Below are 19990 nucleotides of genomic sequence, written 5' to 3'. Positions count from 1 at the left end.
CGCATGCATCAACTGCCGACTCCTGCAACCCAGTTGATGCATTAAATAAATCCCAGAATAAACCCTCGTCTTCTCGTCTGCTATCTCCCGCTCTTATCCATGGCCTCCTTCCTCCGATTCCAAACCCTAGCCTCTCTCCGTCTTCCTCCCCTGCGCTTGCGAAGGAGATCGTTGTCTCCCTCTTCTATGTCTGTTCGCTTCTCTTGTTCCAGCTCTGATAGTCCTACGGGTCCCGATGAGCTACAACTGCCGACTTCTGGGGGTCCCTGGAAATCGGTGACTCTTTTCTTGCCCTGGCTAATTTGGTTGTTTTGTTCGAATATTTATTGCAGATAGATTGAACTCCAGGCTCCTGGGGTAGTTTGCGACCGATCTCCAGTGATGCATTCGTTGGTTCTTGGAGTTTTAGAAACTTTTAATTTAGTGGGTTTACTAATTTTTGTGAACGTCTTCAATTAAACCCAAAAGATTGCATAATGTGGATTGATAGATCCCATGTCAAGGGCATCGATCAAGATTGTGGAAACTTTCTCTTGTAAAGTTTGTATGCTATTAATTTTCTTTTCTACCAATTTTTTGTTGTATGGCATGAAATTCCAATTTTGGAAGGTACATTATTTTTGTTTGATTAATGCCTTGGTCTGCACATTCTTGGGGATCGGATATTTGGGTTGTTTTAGAAGTCTCCTTCTTATTGGCACTTTTAGGTTTTACACAATTGGACTGTTGTGGATGGAGCTAACCGGGAAAGGGTTTTAATATTTGTGCGTAATTTGGATGTTTGTTCTGCTGCTGCCTCTTTTAGAGAGTAGAGAATTTGAGGGTGTCCTGCTTTCCTGTTACACTGAACATAAGCAGGGGGAGATGATGATGGTTGTTTTAACAAGAATTAAAGGTTACATATTTGGAAAAATATAGAAGAAAAATCTGGGCAGGACCATGTTCCTCTGTTCTAGCAGACTGGTGTAGAAACTCATGTTCTTACTCATTAGTCTAAAGGTATATCTAGGAAATTTCTTATAAAGAGTGCTTTGGTGTGTAACAACTAAGAAGACTTCTAAACAAAAAAAGAAAACTTTTCCAGAATTTCTGGCCCACCTGTCAAAATCTCTTTTCAAAACTTTAGAAACTTTTGGCATGTTAAGTCAACCAACAAGAAATTGAGGCTTCTAGACTCATCCTTGTTCCATTGAAGTTACAGACCTAGATCTTGAGAAATTCTTTTGCAATGCTTATAGTGCTTCCACATGAGAGTAAACCATTGTGTAATATTCTATAGGTTTCATGCATGCGGTCTATTGATGTTAACTTTGCTTCTGCTAATTACTTGTTTGCTATGCATCTTGTATCATTTCTTGATGAAATAAGAAATCCTTAATTATTCTACCAATATATTACAAATGTATCTCCTTTACATCTACTCCTCCATACTTGTGTCTTATATAAATGCTTAACTCTCTTGGGCTTTGCAGGTTTTAAAATCTGGATTATATCTTGTAGCAACACCAATCGGCAATCTTGAAGATATCACCTTACGGTAGGTATGCAGGGTCAGTTGTTAACATTCATCTAGAACAAAGGCATTTCTCATAATTTCATTTGGGACCTATTTATAGAAACAAAAGAGCATCCAGAGTTGCACAAACATGAGAAACTATTTACCACTGCTTAAGATGTAACCAATCCATCTAATAGTACTTGGGGATGACCTCCTTTAACCAAAAGTTCAAAGATTAGATTAAGGAATTGCCACTTGAATTTACACTTTTCATTGGTCTTAACATCAATCGACACTTATCTCTTTTTGTTTGGTTTCCATAAAAGCTTTTGTTATTTTCATGCAATTGAAATCTTATGGCTTATTTCGTTTGATCATTTTCACTTGTCTACTTCAATCATATGTAGGGCCCTGCGTGTCCTTAAATCTGCAGATGTGATACTTTCAGAAGACACAAGACATTCCAGAAAGCTGCTTCAGAATTACAATATTAAGACACCGCTTGTGAGTTTCACGTACCCTATTTTTCATTGTTAAGTTAAAGATAACTGCTATATTGTGAGGTACAGAGTACTGGTGAATTTTCTCTTTTCTTCTAATTGTCAAATCTAGATTTGCAGTTAAGCTACCACAAATTCAATGAGTGTGAACGTGAAACCACCATTTTAAAGAGGCTACAACAAGGGGATATTGTTGCATTGATTAGTGATGCTGGTACTCCAGGCATCAGTGATCCGGGTATGGAATTGGTAGGTGAAGTTGCTATTTGCACTACCTATTTTACTGGGAAAGAGTATCCGTTATTAGTTCATTTCATTTACAAATTCCAGTATGCTTATATGAGGTAGACATTCAAATTTCAAATGTCATCTGATTTATTTACAAACCTCTTTTAGTAATCAGTTGATATGCATGATAACTGCCCTATCTATTGCATCCTCTCCTGAATACTTGTTTCACTTATACTGCTAGTCGACTGACTTGGGGCAATATATGCTCACCAATGAAGAAATTACTGAAAAAGAAAATTGTGTACTTTCTCATATATATTTTTATTAAGCATGTAGTGTCTTGTTGCAGGCAAAATTATGTGCAACCGAAAATATCCCTGTTACACCTATTCCTGGGCCATCAGCTGTGATTGCTGCTATTTCTGCATCTGGATTACCCACTAATGAATTCACATTTGGTAATATACTTTACAGGAATACTGATGTCATTCATTGACTACTGATTTTGTTTGACAGATTTATCTACATGAAGATCCTTAATTGTTGTGATTTTATCCTCAGTGGGGTTTCTACCTAAGCATGCTGGGTCCCGAAGAGCAAGACTTAAGATATCTGCTAATGAAACTGCAACACAAATATTCTTTGTTCCGCCTCATAAAATTCATCAATTTCTTACTGAAGCTGCTTCTGCTTTTGGCGACTCAAGGTAAACATGCATAAATGAATTTTGTTTTTACTTGTGCATCACTCCTAGAGAACTACTAGTCCTACATTTAAGAAAGTTGGAGTATTGTCCAATAACTCCAATTGTCCTTGGTCCTGTAGTTTGATTCATCTGAGCAGTTAGTCATTGATTCTAAAACTCTTAATAGCTTACAACAAAGTGACTTCAAATGCCAACAAGCCTCACATCAGTACTCAAGATGGCAATAAGATTTCTTGTCTGTTTTGTCTATTAATCTACCTCATTTGTATATGATTCCTTTAAATATTGTAGAATTGTGAGGAAGGTTGCGTATTCCTTTGGTATACACTTCTTTCTCTTATGTCAATTTTCCTGTGGATCTTGGTACTTCACTAAGTACCACATGGTCCACATCTGTTTTGAAACAACAGAAAATGTAATAATCTTAAGGTGTTATTCATTTTCTCTAGGGATATTTATAAGTGATGCTTACACCTAGAATCATGACATGTTCTAAGAATGCTTCTTTATGGATTCATTATTACAGGTCATGTGTTATTGCGCGCGAGATGACCAAAATACATGAAGAGGTACTTCATTCAATTTGTTACTTGCATGTAAAATCCAGCTTTAAGCTTTGGTACTGATTTGTCATTATCTTATAGTCATTTTATAGTCAAGAGTACCAACAATTTACTTGATTAAATATTATTCCTGAAGTCTTGTATCAATATATTATCTGTCAGTACTCCTTATTACGAGATGCTCTCTACAATATTTACATGATTCATTGTAGTCTCTTGCTCTCTTCTATGATCCTCCTAATAGATATATAGTATGAGGAATTCATCTTAGTTCCTTAATTGTACCTTCCTGAAGGTACTTAAAGTACATCATTCTGTGAGATGTTCTTCAAGCTAAAGGTTAAATGCTAGCTGAAGAAAGCTCTCAACTTTCGATGGTGCCTAATCCATTCCTATAAGGAGAACCTACATAGTTTGTCCAACATTGTAGCCTACATAATGCGGATACTACATAGAAGAGACAGCAGCAACCTGCTGGTAGAAATCATGACTACGTGAATCTATTATCTATTGGAGGCATTCAAAGCAATGGTAGGCTTTCTTTCCTTGGCAACCTAAATTCAAGATTTGTCACCTTAGTTTTTGGAAGATTGTATTCATCTGGAATGCTTTACTTATCTTGCACAAAACCTAACATAGTACTCATACCTATAACTTAGTGAATAAAGTCATAAACATCTATCTGAATATTTCTTTTAAAATTCTATGATGTGGCCAAGATCACTCTAGTTTATTCATTTCGTATTGGTTTATAGTAGCTTACTCGATAGAAAATAATTCATGTCACTTCTGCCAATAGTTTGTGTTGTGCTCTTCTGGTTGCTCATGGGAGGTGAAAATAGAAGCTTCTTGCTGAAGTGTTGTATGCTTGGATTAGTATTAATTTGAAGTTATGTGCAATGCCTATCAATATTTCAAAGCCTAGTGGCTTTTATTCTCTATTTGTGTTGAATATGATACTAAAGTTTTTGTCATACTGGTTTGTTCTTCTTTTCATTTTTTTTCTCCCAACAATTTCAGTGTACATTCTATTCTTTTGACTTACTGAAGGATGTGTCATGTCAGTTTTGGCGGGGAACTATAGGGGAAGCAAACAAATTTTATTCAACTCAACAACCGAAGGGTGAAATCACGCTTCTCATAGAGGGAAAAGTGAATTCAGATGATGAAACTCCATCAGAAGACCAACTTGAGCTCGAGCTCAGGGAATTGATTGCAGAAGGCCGTAGTATGTCCATGGTATGTGTTGTTTCTCAGTCAATTCAGTTGCTCTAGTTCAGGCAATCAACTTCCCAAACTTCTTGGATGAAAGAAAACTATGTAACTATGGAGAAAGAAAACTAACTGTGTAACCAGGGTAAATTTGTGGGATTGACAACTAAGACTGATCCGTCAAGACCAGCAATATATAAATGTTTTGCATAGACAGTTAGTACAATATTCATTAGCTAGAGAAAATCTGCATGTGGCCCTTATTAGATTATAGAAAGCATCTAAAATTGTTCAGTAAGAGCTTATTTGATGATCATTAAGGAGGAGCATTTTGCTGTAATTGAGTGATTGAGGCACTAGTCAATCTTACAAAGATATAACAAAGAGACAACTTACATCAAGTCATAAGTGATTTTTCTTGGAGGAAGGACTAGAGATGTATAAAAAAGAACCCAGAAATGAGTATGTCATACTAAGAACCTGGAATGCACAATTGAAACCCTGGCGTTATCATCAGTCAACAAATATTTTATGCTGTTTTGTTTAATGTCCATATGAACATCTGATACCTGTACACTTGCTTTATTTTCCAATAATTATGGAAGTGAGCAGCATGTGGTGCCATCATCTCCAAATTGTCAACACTAGCACATGCACCTCAGGTAGATCAGATTGTGATTTTCTTTTTATAAGATCCCCCATTTACAAAAGATAATCAAGATTATATAGTTATATTAACAGAATGGTTTTAGAAAAATGTTTTATAGATGCATAAAGGATAAGCATTTTGCAATTTAGTTGAATTCAATTTTTTGATTTGTAATTATGGACTCTAGTGTGCAATACATACGTAAATTATGTACACTTCATTATAATAAAATATGCATCGACTATAGAAAATATGTATACTTAGTTTTATATGCTAAATCAAAAAAATTAGATGTAATTAAATAGCAAAAGTCCCGAGTTAGAGGCTTAGGGCACTTCATTAAGATCCATGCTAGGGTTCTAGCCACTCTCTCCGTCTGGTATTTGGCTTAGAGCTTTCGGTTACTGTTTCCTGAAAATATTATATAACATTAATCTTTGTGCAGTTATTATGCATCAATATTACAAAATTGTTCAACAAGTTGAGTATTCATTTTTTTGCTTTTAATGTATTGTGAGACCAAAATAATTGACGTCATCTTACCTTTTGTTGATCTTTCTGACTGGATGAAATGTTAGGCAGTGAAATTGGTTGCTGAAGGTACATCTGCAAAAAGGAAAGACGTATATGCACTTGCACTGAGGTTGTTTGGAAAATAAATGCAAGCTAAAGGAGGTTTTGGTTAGGTAAGGAAGCTAGTCGCATTTTTTTTCTTTCCTTCGCAGTGGTTTTAGTTTTCTTACTAGTGTTTTCTCACGACGGGATTGCTTGCCTAGACAGTATGGTACTTCGCAATTCATAGTCTAGAAGTTGCCAACATTATCTGATATAAGCAGATCAAGAATAAAAGTATTTTTTTCTCTTCCCGTAAAGCGGGTACTGCTATTCATGGTTCTGAATCCTCGTGAGAGTCGGAAGACCAACTATCCATGTGAGCTGGAGGCTTATAAATTCTGGGGTAGTTAATCTCAAACGTCAAATTACAGTATAATATTACTGTGAAGAGCCTAAAATTCAGGTTTCACATCAGACAACAGGGCTAGAAAATGGATCAGATTGTCTTCTCTGAAGGAGGTGATGTCAGATGTATTTCAAGCTGCGAGTTGGTCGTACTACAACTTCATTCAATCCACTTCAAGGTGACTAGACAATCAGGCTACTAGCTTATAATGAGATCCTTAAAACAGTTGCCGCTCGCTTCAATTTGCCATGCGTGTCAACCTGCAAAATTTCTTCTCCAACAATAGCATATGATCTAAATGTCGAGTTTGCTGGTTTTTTTATTATTATTATTTTAAATCCCCATACACTTTATTCCTTTCTAAAATTCAATAAGATAATATCTCATTTCTTTTCATTTTGTACCCTTTTTGGTTATTATGTACCGCGGTTGGTGTCACATATTACTTTATTCCTTTGATTTTTCTTTATTTTTGTTCACACAAATGGTGGAATTTTTTTTATCTAACATGTATCCATTTCCTAAATCCTATGCTAGATTATATTTGTACAAGCAGCTGGCTAATTACGTCCAACACACTGCGATAGCTGTTTGCCATTTTTTATTTTTATTTTTTTGCTTAGAACTGGATTGATTTTTCTCGCCATGCCACGAATGGAATAAGCGTCTTCACAGATAATATTTAAGTGTTTTTATTTAGTTGCTATGGCAGATGAGTATTGGTGTCTAATTCGATCGCATTATATCTGTTTCCATTTTACCAGTTCCATATAGTATATACATGTCGCGAGCATGTGCGTCGAATTCTTAAAAGGCCCGCGGTTCGTCTCTATCTTGTCACCGTACTACCCAGGTCAAATCTCAGTAAGTGTTGAATTTGAGCTTCAAGTTATGAGAGTTTAAGAAATTAAGATAAGACTGTTAACTTGATGACTATTCTAATTTTTAATACTAAAAAAAATTAATACTTGTATAAGTTATTCTAATATTTAATTTAATACTAATATAAAAAATAATAATTCTATTTAATATGACATAAAAATTAATACTAAAATATTAAATAATAACGAAATTATATTAAAAATTAGTGATGTTTTAAACTAAAAGATGAAAATACTCTTCCGTATACGTTAAAAATTATAATAGTAAATAATATTTTTTTTATTATAACTTTGAATTTAAAATACTCTGTATATCCATAATATAAGAGAAAAAAAACTATACGTTACTCTGCGAGTTGATATGAGATTATGAACTCACTCACACTCTGTAAAACAACTTGTAAAAATGGAGGATATAAAAAGGAACTGCAGGGTAAATTGTTCCAGCAAAACGGTTCAGCTTATTTCAACAAGTAAACAAAAAAGCTGAACGTTTTTAAACGAAGACGTAGTTCGCCAATATATTCGGGGTTTTTCATGCACACCGTGTAAAATGAAATCAAATTAATATAGAAATCTACATACAAAAATTAACCAAACCGGTTGGATGCATCAGTCGTGCTCCCTGGTTAATCTGAGTAGCTTCAGAACATTTTCATACACAACAAATGTTACTGACGCAGCTGGAAGATTTTTCAATAAGTTGGACGTGATTCCCTTGTAAAACCCACGAATGCCCTCAAACCTGCAAAATAAGTTCCATGAATAATTGTCTTCCTATAGATAGGCTGAGTATTTAGGAAAGGAGCGTATTGCAGTCTATGGGACCACTCTGAAAAAATTCTTCGTTTTGTATCCCAACTCATTTAAGAATTAAGACCTTTCAAAAGACAAAAGAAAAGGATGCCTTTGATGGAATGCCCGACAGCCTGACAGTCACTATTAAAGAATCGCATAAGATTCTGAAGAGATAAAATTAGAATTTGATAGCAGCGTTTATCTTGCTAACAGGCTGATATTAACTCAAGTCTAGCAAATTAAACGACTGGTTACCACATACATGCTCAGTCTCACCCCCACTGATATCACATCATCTAACATTTGCACCATGCTTGAACTACACCAATCGTTGAGCTTACTAGTCTCCTATGAATCATCCCATTTAGATGTTTCATAACTAACAGATGATCTCAGGCCAAAACAAACAAACCATACCTTTTCTTTTACTTTAAATGAAATGAGAGAAAAACATTTTTTTGCTCCAACCAAAAACATTTGGGAAAAGAAAAGACAAGTAGTTGAATAGAGGAAGGGGAATGAATACCATTTACCTCGCTGTTTCCTTCACAACATGTAAACTATCCAAGTATTTCGGACTTCCATCACTACTAGGTCGTTGCTGAATTATTGTTACGAGAAAAAGTGAATTTATGCAAGAAAAAAGGACAATTAGTTTCATGGAGAAAGTACTATCTGCTATCTAATTCAAAGGGCACACACAATTTACTCTATATACTGTTGTTATTGGGATGACAAGTCATGGTTTTGACTTTTAAGATTTGGGTGGAACATCAAACTGTGAAAAATGATAAAGCAAAGGGAAAGTAGAGAGAAGTTGGTACCTGTAACCGGGTTCGAATAACCTGCACAAGGACAGACGCATTCACTTAGCTATGCGCAAATATTTTACGTAATAACAGCACAAAATATAGGTATAAGATCAACTGCTTCAAGGTCTCTACATATTTACAGTAAAAGGAAGACAACTAGTCTTAAAGAGAAGCTTGCCTGATACGGGTATGTTAGTAGGATTGCAGCAGCTTTTGAAGAAGCCCCAAGTGAAGCGTAATCAAAAGAATTCTAGCAGTAAGAAATATGAAAGAAGGAATATTTTCAAGTTAATGATATAGACCAAGAGTTAGCATTGGTGCATAACAATGAGCACCGTATAGTCTATTACTCTATTCAAGGTCAAGAATTTCAGAGAAGCAGGCAATACTGTTTGAGTATGGCTTGGTTTACAATACCAATAAGTGATCACCATCAGTATAATTTCTTGTGCCTACTCCACTCTTAACATGAATAATGGCATCACGAAGTTCTTCATAAACAGTAAACTGTATTGCACCATGAGTAATAACCTGCCAATAAAATGGACCAAAGAAAAAGAATCATAAGATAAGGCTTGAGGCATTGGAAATTGGAAACTGGGTAAAACAATCTATCAAAAGCATACTCTCCAAAGGCCAAATAACATGAGAATTATCTGGTTAATGCATGACTAATGAGCTATTTTTCACATAGGACAGATATACATAGAAGTAACTTCAAGTACCTAGGTGTCAAGGAGAATTTGACATGGGACCCTAGGTAATCTAAAGTTCCTAAAAATTCGATCAAATATTAACTAAGAAGCACGGACAACTCAAATAGCATGTTGTGTCTGTGTCCGACACTCGTCAAGGAGAATTTGACATGAGTCCCTAGGTAATCTAAAGTTCCTAAAAATTCGATCAAATATTAACTATGAAGCACAGACATCTCAAATAGCATGTTGTGTTTGTGCCTGACACTTGTCAAGGAGAATTTGACATGGGACCCTAGGTAATCTAAAGTTCCTAAAAATTCAATCAAATATTAACTATGAAGCACAGACATCTCAAATAGCATGTTGTGTCTGTGTCTGACGCTCATCGTACACTAACATCCGTCAAACACTTATTGGACACGTGTCGGACATTTCCACATTGTATCCAATTTTTAAAAAATAATAAAATAAATTCGGACACTCTTTGGACACTTTTGGATACTCTTAAGACACTTTTTAGGACTAATATTTATCATATACTATAAAAGTTTATAACAGAAATTATCTATTGCAGGAATTTTCTACATATACTATAAAAATATAATACAACAATCACAAGTTATTGCATCCAATAAGTATTAATACAAATTATTGTAACTAAGTAATAATAGTTAGTTATAAATTCTCATAATATTGAATTGTATTTTCACGTATTAGCATTATTATTTTTGACTTTGTGGTATTGTTACCATTTATTTAAAGAGGGGAAAGCTGTGTCGGCTAAGACTACACAAGCTTTGAGTAGATAGCCCTCCCACTAAATCAGTAGATAAGGGTAATCCAATTAGTTTAACTTGATTTTATGATGACAGACCAATTGAAATACAACTGACTACACGGTGTCAGTTGAGAAGTTTATGGAAACAAATAGTGAATAAAGACAATGTTTAAGATATCACATAACTGAGTATATTGAAATCCATTCGAGTACACTTACATGTTTAAGATAATGTTTTACAAAAGATAGGCACAAGGTTCAAGAATGAACAGCTGAAAAATACATACAAGAAAAAGTCCAGGCCCGAGCCCCTTATACAGTGCACGCCATCCTTCCTCTTTCAAAATGGTTCTCAAAGCATCTGACCTTATCATGTTAAATAGCAAAATCACAAAGCATTTATGGATGTTGGAAAGAATACTATGTAGCATGGTGAACCATCAAATATAATTTTTTAATTTACATAAACTAGAAAAACCAAGATACTATGAATATATCAGTGAATAAACAACCATTTCCTAATTCCTGCAAATCATTTACTAGATACCAGTCAATTCTAAGGTAGAGAAGTTGACAGCAGTATAATAAAAAAAAAAAAGTTTCTACCAAAGTAGAATAGGTAAAATTGAGATCGCATGCTAAACAGACTGACAATCTTAATTGCATGATATTTCTAATATATAACCGTGGATGCAGGATAGAAATATAAACAGATGGACATATCATGAATAAGTAATCTATTGTAGCTTGTAGCAATCTATCTGCTAGGGACACTTCTTTTTAAAAAAATCACATATACTCAAAAGAACACTGAATCTTCAAATAGCACTTTTATCAAAACAACAACAGGAGGTTTATGATCCTAACTATTAGGCCCTTTTAATTTCTTTCTTTTAAGGAGTACATTGTTGTCCTTCCCATCACATTTCTACCATTCAGCCAAACCTCTTAAAATTTTCAGTTGACTCCTCTTCTTTTTCCTCTCCCACTAATCAACACTCAACAAAGTGAGTTGTTTGTCTACTTCATGAGATGTTATAGATTAGAAAAACCTTGGTTTCAAGCAACAGGGGAGATTCCATAGACCCATCTTTTACCAGATTCAGACGTTTGCATGTTCTCAGGGGTTAATAAGTGGTTTGAGTGTTCAATGCAGGCAAGTAACCCCAAGCTTAACTTTTATGGCCTATTCTAAGGGAAGGAGATCACCCTCTATTGTCCAGCCTAAGCCTTCAAGATCATGGATTCTCATGCCAGTGGCCATGTGCAACTTTATGAAGACAGTTGTGCCAATGCGCCACATACTAAAATGGTTATTTTCCTAGTAATCTCTGAAAATTGCCTTACAAATGACATATATTTGCTTCCTCCAGCTTTTCACAATGCCAGTTCTCTTCTCATATGTTTGCACAGAAATTATCCTTTATCTTAAGTTCGAGTTTTACCTTTTTGAAGCCATTCCATTTAATTTCTTCTAAATAGTAATACCCCCTTGATAGATCTTTTCAAATTGAACACATTGTCTTTATCCGTAGAAAAAATTATATCCTCTTTCCACTTTATCCAGATCAAATGTACACTGCACAACAGGAGTTTCTTTCCTCCAATCTGTAGACAATTATTAACCAAAAGCATTTTCCATACCATTTGCATATTGACTCTTTACTCACCTCAACTATATCTAGGTCAGCCCTAACATCCATGATTACTTACTATAGATTCTATGGTACATCATTCATCACAAAGTTTCTTGCTCATTTGGATTACAAATCTTATCATAGCAACATCAATACATTCAAGTTCACAAATAAAAATATGATAATAGGAGAACATACTATAAAATCCAGAATATGGTCGATGATGATAATTAGGTGTCTGAAGCTGCAATCTTGTTTTTACAACCCAAATAGGATTAGTAAACAAGCATACCTGATAAGTTCACCAAAAGAAGGTTGTTTTGTCAGTCATCATACAAAAATGGTATTTTAAAGCAGATAATAATTATAAAAAGAAAAGGTGCGTCCAGTGCAAAACAATGGAGCATGCATAGTTGGGTCTGAAGTTACATTAAAATATCTATATTAGCAAGCAAACAAAACAACTTCTTGGTGTTTAATCTCAATTATGTAAAAGAAAAGGTCAATTAAAATTGAAAACCCAACTACCGTTCACTATATACCCTTGCCCACTTTGTTGTTAGGCCGTCCCATCTGTTTCATGATACTTCCTGCTGTTGGCAACCACTAATATTGGGGTTGCAAGCATGTGCCTGCGTGCACGGAGAGAATCCATCCAGTCAAGACATCTGGACTCGTAATTACTATTGCTGCACCATATTCTGTCACTCCTAAGCTCCTCCAGGCAGAAGTTGCAACTCTCGCCCACCCACCCTCCTCTTCGTCAACAGGCACCAGCCTTAGTGTATCACAGGCTGCCTAAACCTGGCCATCTGAATTCCTTTTTCAATTTTGAGTACCCTTGGCTAGACATGTGAAGTGAAGACTTAGAATCATCATAACAAAAATTGCAGCAAGACTTTAATGTCCAATGCAGCATGTTGAGTGTCGAGACACTAACTATTAGAATGTAACCCAGTAACTAATATCAACATGTGCGTTGCCCATATAACTATGGAATTATGTTAAAGGCTTAGGAGAAGACTAGGCCAAAGAGGAGCTTAGCATGTATAAGTTAAAGAACTAACAGAAACACGCCATACAGTTGGTGCAAAGATAAGCTGACAACAAACATAACAGAAATATTCTGAGTCTTGGTAAGGGAGAAAGGAGTACTGACCAAAGCACCAGCTTCTGCAGCTGAAACAAGATGATGCCCTGGGCTGAGCTGTTTATCATTTGCATTATAATACCTTTGTTTTGCTCTGCTATAGCTACATAGTAAAAAGCCCATCCATTAGGTAACATACATATTAATAGAAATGACAAGAGATTATTATATACCAATTACAAGAAACAAAGAATCTAATTAGATCAGCAATCATAAGAATATTGCAAATTGTAGGATATTATTTATAGATGAGAATCCATAATGACATCTACTATGCTAATGGAAACAATACACATTCAGCAGCCATGAAAGCATCTTGACAAAGGTTCTAGGTATCAGTTTCGAAATCGGGATCCGCTACATGAAAAAATGGTACATATTAGCCCATCCTATTAGCCATTCCAGTATCTATTTTATAAATTCCATAAAGTACTAAATTTTGTTATAAAATGCAGGAAAATCCTAAAGAATTATAAAATTGATAGAAAAACAGAAAATATCTTCTGCTCTCTCCCTCTCTTCTACAAATTTATAATAAAAAAAAAATTTGCATATCAAAAACTCCTAGCCACAGACCTATAACAATTTATGATTTCCGAGTCATAATACCTAAAGCACTGATGCATTTTGCATTTGCAAGAAAAATAAAATGAAAAAAGTGCAATATATCTTACAAAAAGAAGTACAGGCCCCAGGAAACACTTGATCCAAAAACTGCAGGATAGAAACCTGCATAGAGCCCTCTCAGACCCTACCAAGATGCAATGGCAAAATTACAATCAGATAAAATAGACCAGACCAGGTGGAAAATATGAACACATAAGAATCAAACAAGAGAAAAAAAAAAAAACTTTTGGACAACAAAAGGTCCTGATCCAGAAAAGCCAAGAGCAAAAGGTTGTCTCCATGTCACCAGGTCCACTGTTCATTGGATTCAAAGAAACATTGTCCACATAAAAGATTTTATATTCTTTTCAAACATAAGAAGTTAAAATCTCAAACAAAAATTGTAGCCCCAATGCAAATTCAAACCACAGTCTCCTACCATATAGTTCTTACTTAGATTTCCAGACCAACTAAGGTATACACTAAACACAGATCATTGAGGGGTCATGGTGCCCCTTCATCAGTGAGAGCACAGCGCCCACTCACTGGTGAACCTGGCTGTGCATAGGCTGAAGAAGGTAATGGGTGGGACGTGGGTTATGTGTGGATTGGAGAGGAAGGGTGAGTTGGGAAGAGAGCATGACGACCTATGTAAAAATGTTATGGAGGTAGGACTAGCGTTTCTATTTTATGCCAAAATTTTCAAGATTTTGGCAGCTAACCAGAGTACTTAATTACACTCTTTCAGGTATCCAAACACGTCTAGAAATCTGAAATTCAAAATTCTAAACTTTTAACCAACTACTCCATTAACTTTGGAGTTGCTACGCACCCCCTTAGTTTATAATAGAGTTGAAGAAATGTAACCAGCAATAACAGGAAGGCAATGATTATATTATTTAGTAATCATTCAAGTTAGAGGTATATTCATCAGCAACATTATTTAAATATTATTTGCGATCTAAAGAATTAGCATAAACCAGACACCTGAGTTCAAGAATTCACATCTCAGATTGGCTCATAACTTTCCCAGCCGAGAGTAGAGCACACAAATAGGCGCCCATCACTCTATCTGGTAAAAATTTTCTTCAACACATCATCACTATCTTCCTACTCATGATTCAAACCCAACCAATGTGACTGGCTTATTCTTCACATTTTCTCTTATCTCCAAGAAATATACCTAAGGAATCCATGCCCTATTCTCAAGTAAACAGATCCCAACCGCATTACATCACAAAAATTTAAGATATAGATCTAATCACGTGAAACCTAGCTAATCAGAAGGTTCAAGAAACCCCAAACTGACAAGAATCTACCATTGAAGAGTGAATACCGATCTAGAACCAACCTCCGTTCGTGCGATCGTGTAGATGGCGTGGCCCGTGTTCTTGTACAGCGGCAGACTCGACACTCGACCATCGCTCGCTGTCACGAGAGGAGACAAAGAGATAGTATAAAGAAATCAAAGACTTTGGAATACGATAGCATTTGACGCATCCAAGAGGGTGGGAGAGAGACCTTGGAACCTTGTGCGGACGACGTCGAGCGGGTGGAAGGCAGCGACGGTGGCGAATCCGGCGACGGCTCCGGCGGCGGCGTTCTCCCACTTCCATTTCTCGGTGTCGGACGCCGACATCGCGGAGGCGGCGCTTTTCCGCTACGGATGTCTCGGGCAGCGGTGTATGCCAAAAGTATTTGGAAAATTTTATACGGGCCTAAGCCTACGGTTAAATTCTTATTATGGATCAATTTTTGTGGCCCATATCAGCCCACGAACTTACTATAGCGCCATAAAGTGCATCATTATTGTTATTATTAATTGCCTATGAGGTTGTGAGTCATAAATTATTGAAGAAAAGAATGCCGGTGATCTAGAAGCTCATTAATGAATAATAATAATTAAAATCAATCAGGCTTTTAAAAGTACTTTCTAATGACTGGTTATTTTTCTAAATAAATATATTTAAATATTAAATTATATCAATATAAGTATTTTTATGTGAGTAGAGATATTTGCTGATCTAGAGGTTGCCTTCTTCCGCTACCCAACAACCACATTACAAAGCTCTAAGAAATAGAAATAATATGACATACGCTTGGGATCTTAAGTCATTTCCACACTGCACAAGCTAAAATTATATTAGCTTTCTTGCTTCTCTACCAAACAACCCACGTTACTGAGGCTTAACAAAATAGCAACTCGAATTTCATACGCATGGAATCTAACCCCTTTCCACATTGCAAGTTGCCTCGCGTGATTATAATCTAAAATGTCACACGTTTTCTTTATAATTGGTATGACAATTTAACACCACTGTTGTTACCACGTCAACAATAGTGGGAGTGAACTCATTCCTCCTCTGCACGCGGACCACTAGAAGGTAGACCGGGTCAGCTTGACCATTCTTTATGCAGGAATGTGCGATACATGGAGGTCGTCGGCAGTTCTTCAATGGTTGTCGTACAGTTTTCCCGCAGACTTGGATGCAGACGATCCCCGCCTCTTACTTCTCTACGCGGTCTTTGGAACTCACCGATGCTTCCGAAGGAAACTACGACGAAAGCAAGCCAGAAGTGTGTGTATATATATATACGTTGTCTTCTCCATTCCCATTCTTTCTCAACGCAAACTTCTCTCTCTTCTCTCCTCTCTCTTCCTTCTTCTCTCTTCTCTGTAGAGAGATGGCCAAGTATGTGGAATTGTTCGATATGGGAGTTAGGATTGCGGCTAGATTCCACTCGCACTGTCCGCAGACGGCCAGGATGTACTACAAGCCGCCACAAACAACGGCAGCCGGTAAAGCCTGTGACCGGGACGGCGGCGACTCGTCTATCTCCGTCTCCATCTCCGCCGCCTTCGACCGGGTTCCTGTTCTTCCGATGAGTTGCAGAGGGGAGGGCGTTGGATTTGGACACGAATTTGACACGGCCCAAGTTATTCTTTATTCTGCCGTTTGATGGTAGCATCGAAGAGTTTAATAGTTTGTAGCAAATGTAAAATTCGACAGATGACAGATAATTTATACACACAATTCTTTGTTGCCTTGTATGCATGATTTGTTATAGCTACGTGATTTGTTTGCTATCATGTCTACTTATCTAGCAGTGCCCAGGTGATGGGGTTTCAATTGGGTAGGTTTGAGATGGGTTGGTGTGGAAATTATGGGGATAGTTGACAGGGTCTGGTGTTGATTAATTACAGTACTAGGAAGGGGTCCATAAATTTCTTTTAAAATAATTTAATTATGATCAAAGTTGAATGAGAAAAGTCGTATAAAATATTGCTTTAATAATATGTCAATTAATTAACCAACTCGAAAGCATAGTCGTTAGATAGATGAATAATGGACCAAAATTAATTTATACTGTCGTGCTCACCAATATGGACCTCAGTTTTGCTCCGCTGGATTATTAAGAATCAATTGTTAACGAATAATTAAACAAATCCTATCTCGTTACTTTTAACAACTCAATGTTAAAATTCAAACTATTTAACCCATAAAAAAAATTCCCTTAATTGAAAGTAATATGTACGATATACAATAAACACACTTTTGTATTTTATTTCTCACGAAATGAAATGGTATCCTCGCAAAAATAAACCTCTGTTCATTTTAGGAAGAATAAAATTTTTATTCCAGAATAATAACTAAACATCGTAATAGTCATATTCTAAAATATAAATACTATTTATCAAAATTACATCTTATATCGTGCACTAACCCATTTATTTAACTACAACCTCCTTTAAATATCTGATTATAATTTATTATTTATCTCTTATCTTTTTTAAACATCTTATCATAATTTATTATTTATCTCTTCTCTTTCTCAAACATCTTAGTATAATTTATTACTCATTTATACTCTCGCTCGTCTCTTATCATATTTTTTATGTTACACTAAATAAATAAAATTCAACTTAAACAGCACAAATGTCAATAATTAAATACTTTCAAAAAAATGAGTACATTTTAAAAAGTATTATTATTATTAAATATTATTTTAATTGTATATACTTAAATATAAATATTATAAAAATCTTAATAATATTTAATTGATATAATATTTTTTATAAAATTATCTTATTATTAAAATAATTATATATTTTTCTTCTAGAATAAATTTATCAAAATATTTGTATACCCAACACCCTTGCATTACATAGTTGGCATTACGCACCTATCTTTAACATTGCAACTCTTTGGCATTGCGCACTTACTTTAATACTGCACACTTAGTTGTTAATAATTGTACACCTACTTTAGCACAATAGCGTTGCAACTCTATTGGCATTGCATACATATCTTAGCTATTATAATAATAAATTAATTTATGCTATCTCTATTCCTCCTTGTTCTGAACGTGAATAAGACCTCAAGGGTTTCGAGGGATATTCATGTAAAAACTGAGTACTTTGCCGGCTATAAAAAATATAAAATTTAGAGGAATATGCATATAAATAAGTTATTTTACAAGGGTGAAAATGTAAAAGAAAAAACACCTTTGGTTTTACCTGTTGTTGGTAGTTATTAAGATCCAAGCGAGGCCCAAAAGAATATGGCGGCAATATTCGCAGCCCATATTGTCTATGGACTGCCAAGTACCACGGTTGTACAAAATTCCTACAGTCAGGAAAGCCCAGAATCTTTATGAAAAATCTCTAATTCTTTTTTAATGGATAAAGATGGAGGGAAAGCACGGAAAACAGAGGAGGGGGGGCGTAGGAGGAGAGAAGGACAACAGGGGATGCCAACAACTACCGAAGAGACAAAAGAAATTAATAAGAGCGATTCCACGGAACTGTTTTACTAACATCTTTCTTGGGCTCACCAACCTCTTGTCTCTCTCCCTCTCTCCCTGGTCCATTACTCATGAGTTAAAAAAGACAAGACAACAAATAAAAAATCTTGCAAGAGGACAACCTCTTTTTATCTTGAGGGGTGCGAGGAGGAGAATAAGTACTCCAAACTATGTTAGCATACTAACATAACATAGATACGTTTGAGTTCAAAGCAAAGGAAGCACATCCCAATGGAAATCAATTCAATTCGAACAGCCGTACCTTAGCACACAATCTTAAGCTCCCATTGTCACTGCTGCTAGTCCAAGGGCCAGCTTTTGACTCCCCACCCTACATTGATTGATGGCAGCAGCTCGGATCATCTCCGTGCCTCTACTGTAGGAATTTCCTGTAACCCAGCTTAGGTACTTGGGGGGTGTTCTAGGTGCATTATGTTGGCATGCATTTGGATTCAATAGCAAAATAAAAATAATGTTTGGTTCTGTTCTGGATTTCATTCTTCTTTATGATAAGTGTGATATGCTCAACTTGTAAGAAAAGCTAGTGCAAGATGGTTTCTAAAGAATCCAGAGGAGAACACTTTCCACAAAGGAGGGACCATTGAGTTATCATCAAAATGGGGCCAAAGCATTAAATAAAGATAGAGAGAAAAAGAAAAAAGAAATTTCCCCTTTCATCTCTCTCTCTCTCTCTCTCTCTCTCTCTCTCTCTCTCTCTCTCTCTCTCTCTCTCTCTCTCTCTCTCTCTCTCTCTCTCTCTCTCTCTCTCTCTCCATTTTTCCACCACTAATATGAGCATTTCAAAAAGGGAGATAAGGAGCAAATGGAAATGGACAAATTCCTTTATTGGACCTCATTAGTGGAATAGATGGACCCCCACCACAATGACCAATTTCTGGGACCATATTGTGTCAGCAATGGGGAATATGTTTTAATTTGCTTGGCTCCAATTCCCTGTGGAAAATCTGGGTATCAAACTCAATTATTTTTTGGAGAATTAGATCCGGGGCTAAATATAGGATTGCATAATTTTTCACATTTCCAATGTAAATGTTATTTTTTTTTTATGCTTATGAAGTAACAATTCCATAAACAGATAGTGTAACAGCTGAAAATTCTTAAAATCTTTAAACTTGCAAAAAAAGCCATTTGATTGGAAAATTGATAGTTACTAGGAATATGAAAGTTGGATGCTAAATAAAGACTAACTGCATATGCCAAGCAGAGGAGCCCTTCAGTGCAAATTATTGGAGCTACTATTAATAACAGAACAGCCACTTCTACTCATAGGAGCAACAACTCTATGTAAGTGTAAGTTTTTTTTTTTGTTAGTGTAAAGAATGCCACAGTTTTCTAATTTTGTTTTGGCAAATTGACATTAAAAGAAGTAGATATCTTGATTAGATTACTCTACTACCAGTTCTTTTCTTCTATAGCAGATTATAATATGAATGAGGAAGTACCCACCCCTAACCAGGTTGCTGACAAACTTTGTCTCATTCAA

General features: G+C 35.7%; 2 protein-coding genes across 7 annotated transcripts; one reads left to right on the top strand and one right to left on the bottom strand.

The window, feature by feature from the left end:
- Nucleotides 1–70: 70 nt before the first annotated feature.
- On the top strand, nt 71–6716 carry LOC140780767 (uncharacterized). Of its 3 annotated transcripts, none has more exons than XM_073126521.1 (10): nt 71–276; nt 1473–1537; nt 1906–2002; nt 2119–2247; nt 2579–2687; nt 2791–2935; nt 3462–3504; nt 4564–4737; nt 5938–6045; nt 6140–6716. In XM_073126521.1, exons 1-9 carry the CDS (start codon nt 100–102, stop codon nt 6016–6018), a joined length of 1020 nt encoding a protein of 339 aa, XP_072982622.1. In that variant the 5' UTR covers nt 71–99; the 3' UTR covers nt 6019–6045; nt 6140–6716. The 3 variants fall into 3 exon arrangements, with proteins under 3 accessions (XP_072982622.1, XP_072982623.1, XP_072982621.1); XM_073126522.1 differs by having other exon boundaries at nt 6136–6716; XM_073126520.1 differs by having other exon boundaries at nt 5938–6716.
- Nucleotides 6717–7617: 901 nt separating this feature from the next.
- Nucleotides 7618–15401, bottom strand: LOC140802740 (folate transporter 1, chloroplastic). Of its 4 annotated transcripts, none has more exons than XM_073158323.1 (11): nt 15202–15401; nt 15032–15108; nt 13749–13825; nt 13084–13177; nt 12123–12216; nt 10575–10648; nt 9229–9342; nt 8990–9061; nt 8824–8844; nt 8533–8600; nt 7618–7946 (listed from the first exon to the last, which is right to left on the bottom strand). In XM_073158323.1, exons 1-11 carry the CDS (start codon nt 15317–15319, stop codon nt 7814–7816), a joined length of 942 nt encoding a protein of 313 aa, XP_073014424.1. In that variant the 5' UTR covers nt 15320–15401; the 3' UTR covers nt 7618–7813. The 4 variants fall into 4 exon arrangements, with proteins under 4 accessions (XP_073014424.1, XP_073014423.1, XP_073014425.1 ...); XM_073158322.1 differs by having other exon boundaries at nt 15017–15108; nt 15202–15383; XM_073158324.1 differs by having other exon boundaries at nt 7792–7946; nt 8526–8600; nt 15017–15108; nt 15202–15384.
- Nucleotides 15402–19990: the final 4589 nt, after the last annotated feature.

The sequence above is a fragment of the Typha latifolia genome, chromosome 1, assembly GCF_019914945.1.
Source record: "Typha latifolia isolate L0001 chromosome 1, TyphaL0001v2, whole genome shotgun sequence".
Taxonomy (NCBI): Eukaryota; Viridiplantae; Streptophyta; class Magnoliopsida; order Poales; family Typhaceae; genus Typha; species Typha latifolia.
This window is presented reverse-complemented; position numbering and strand designations above follow the sequence as displayed.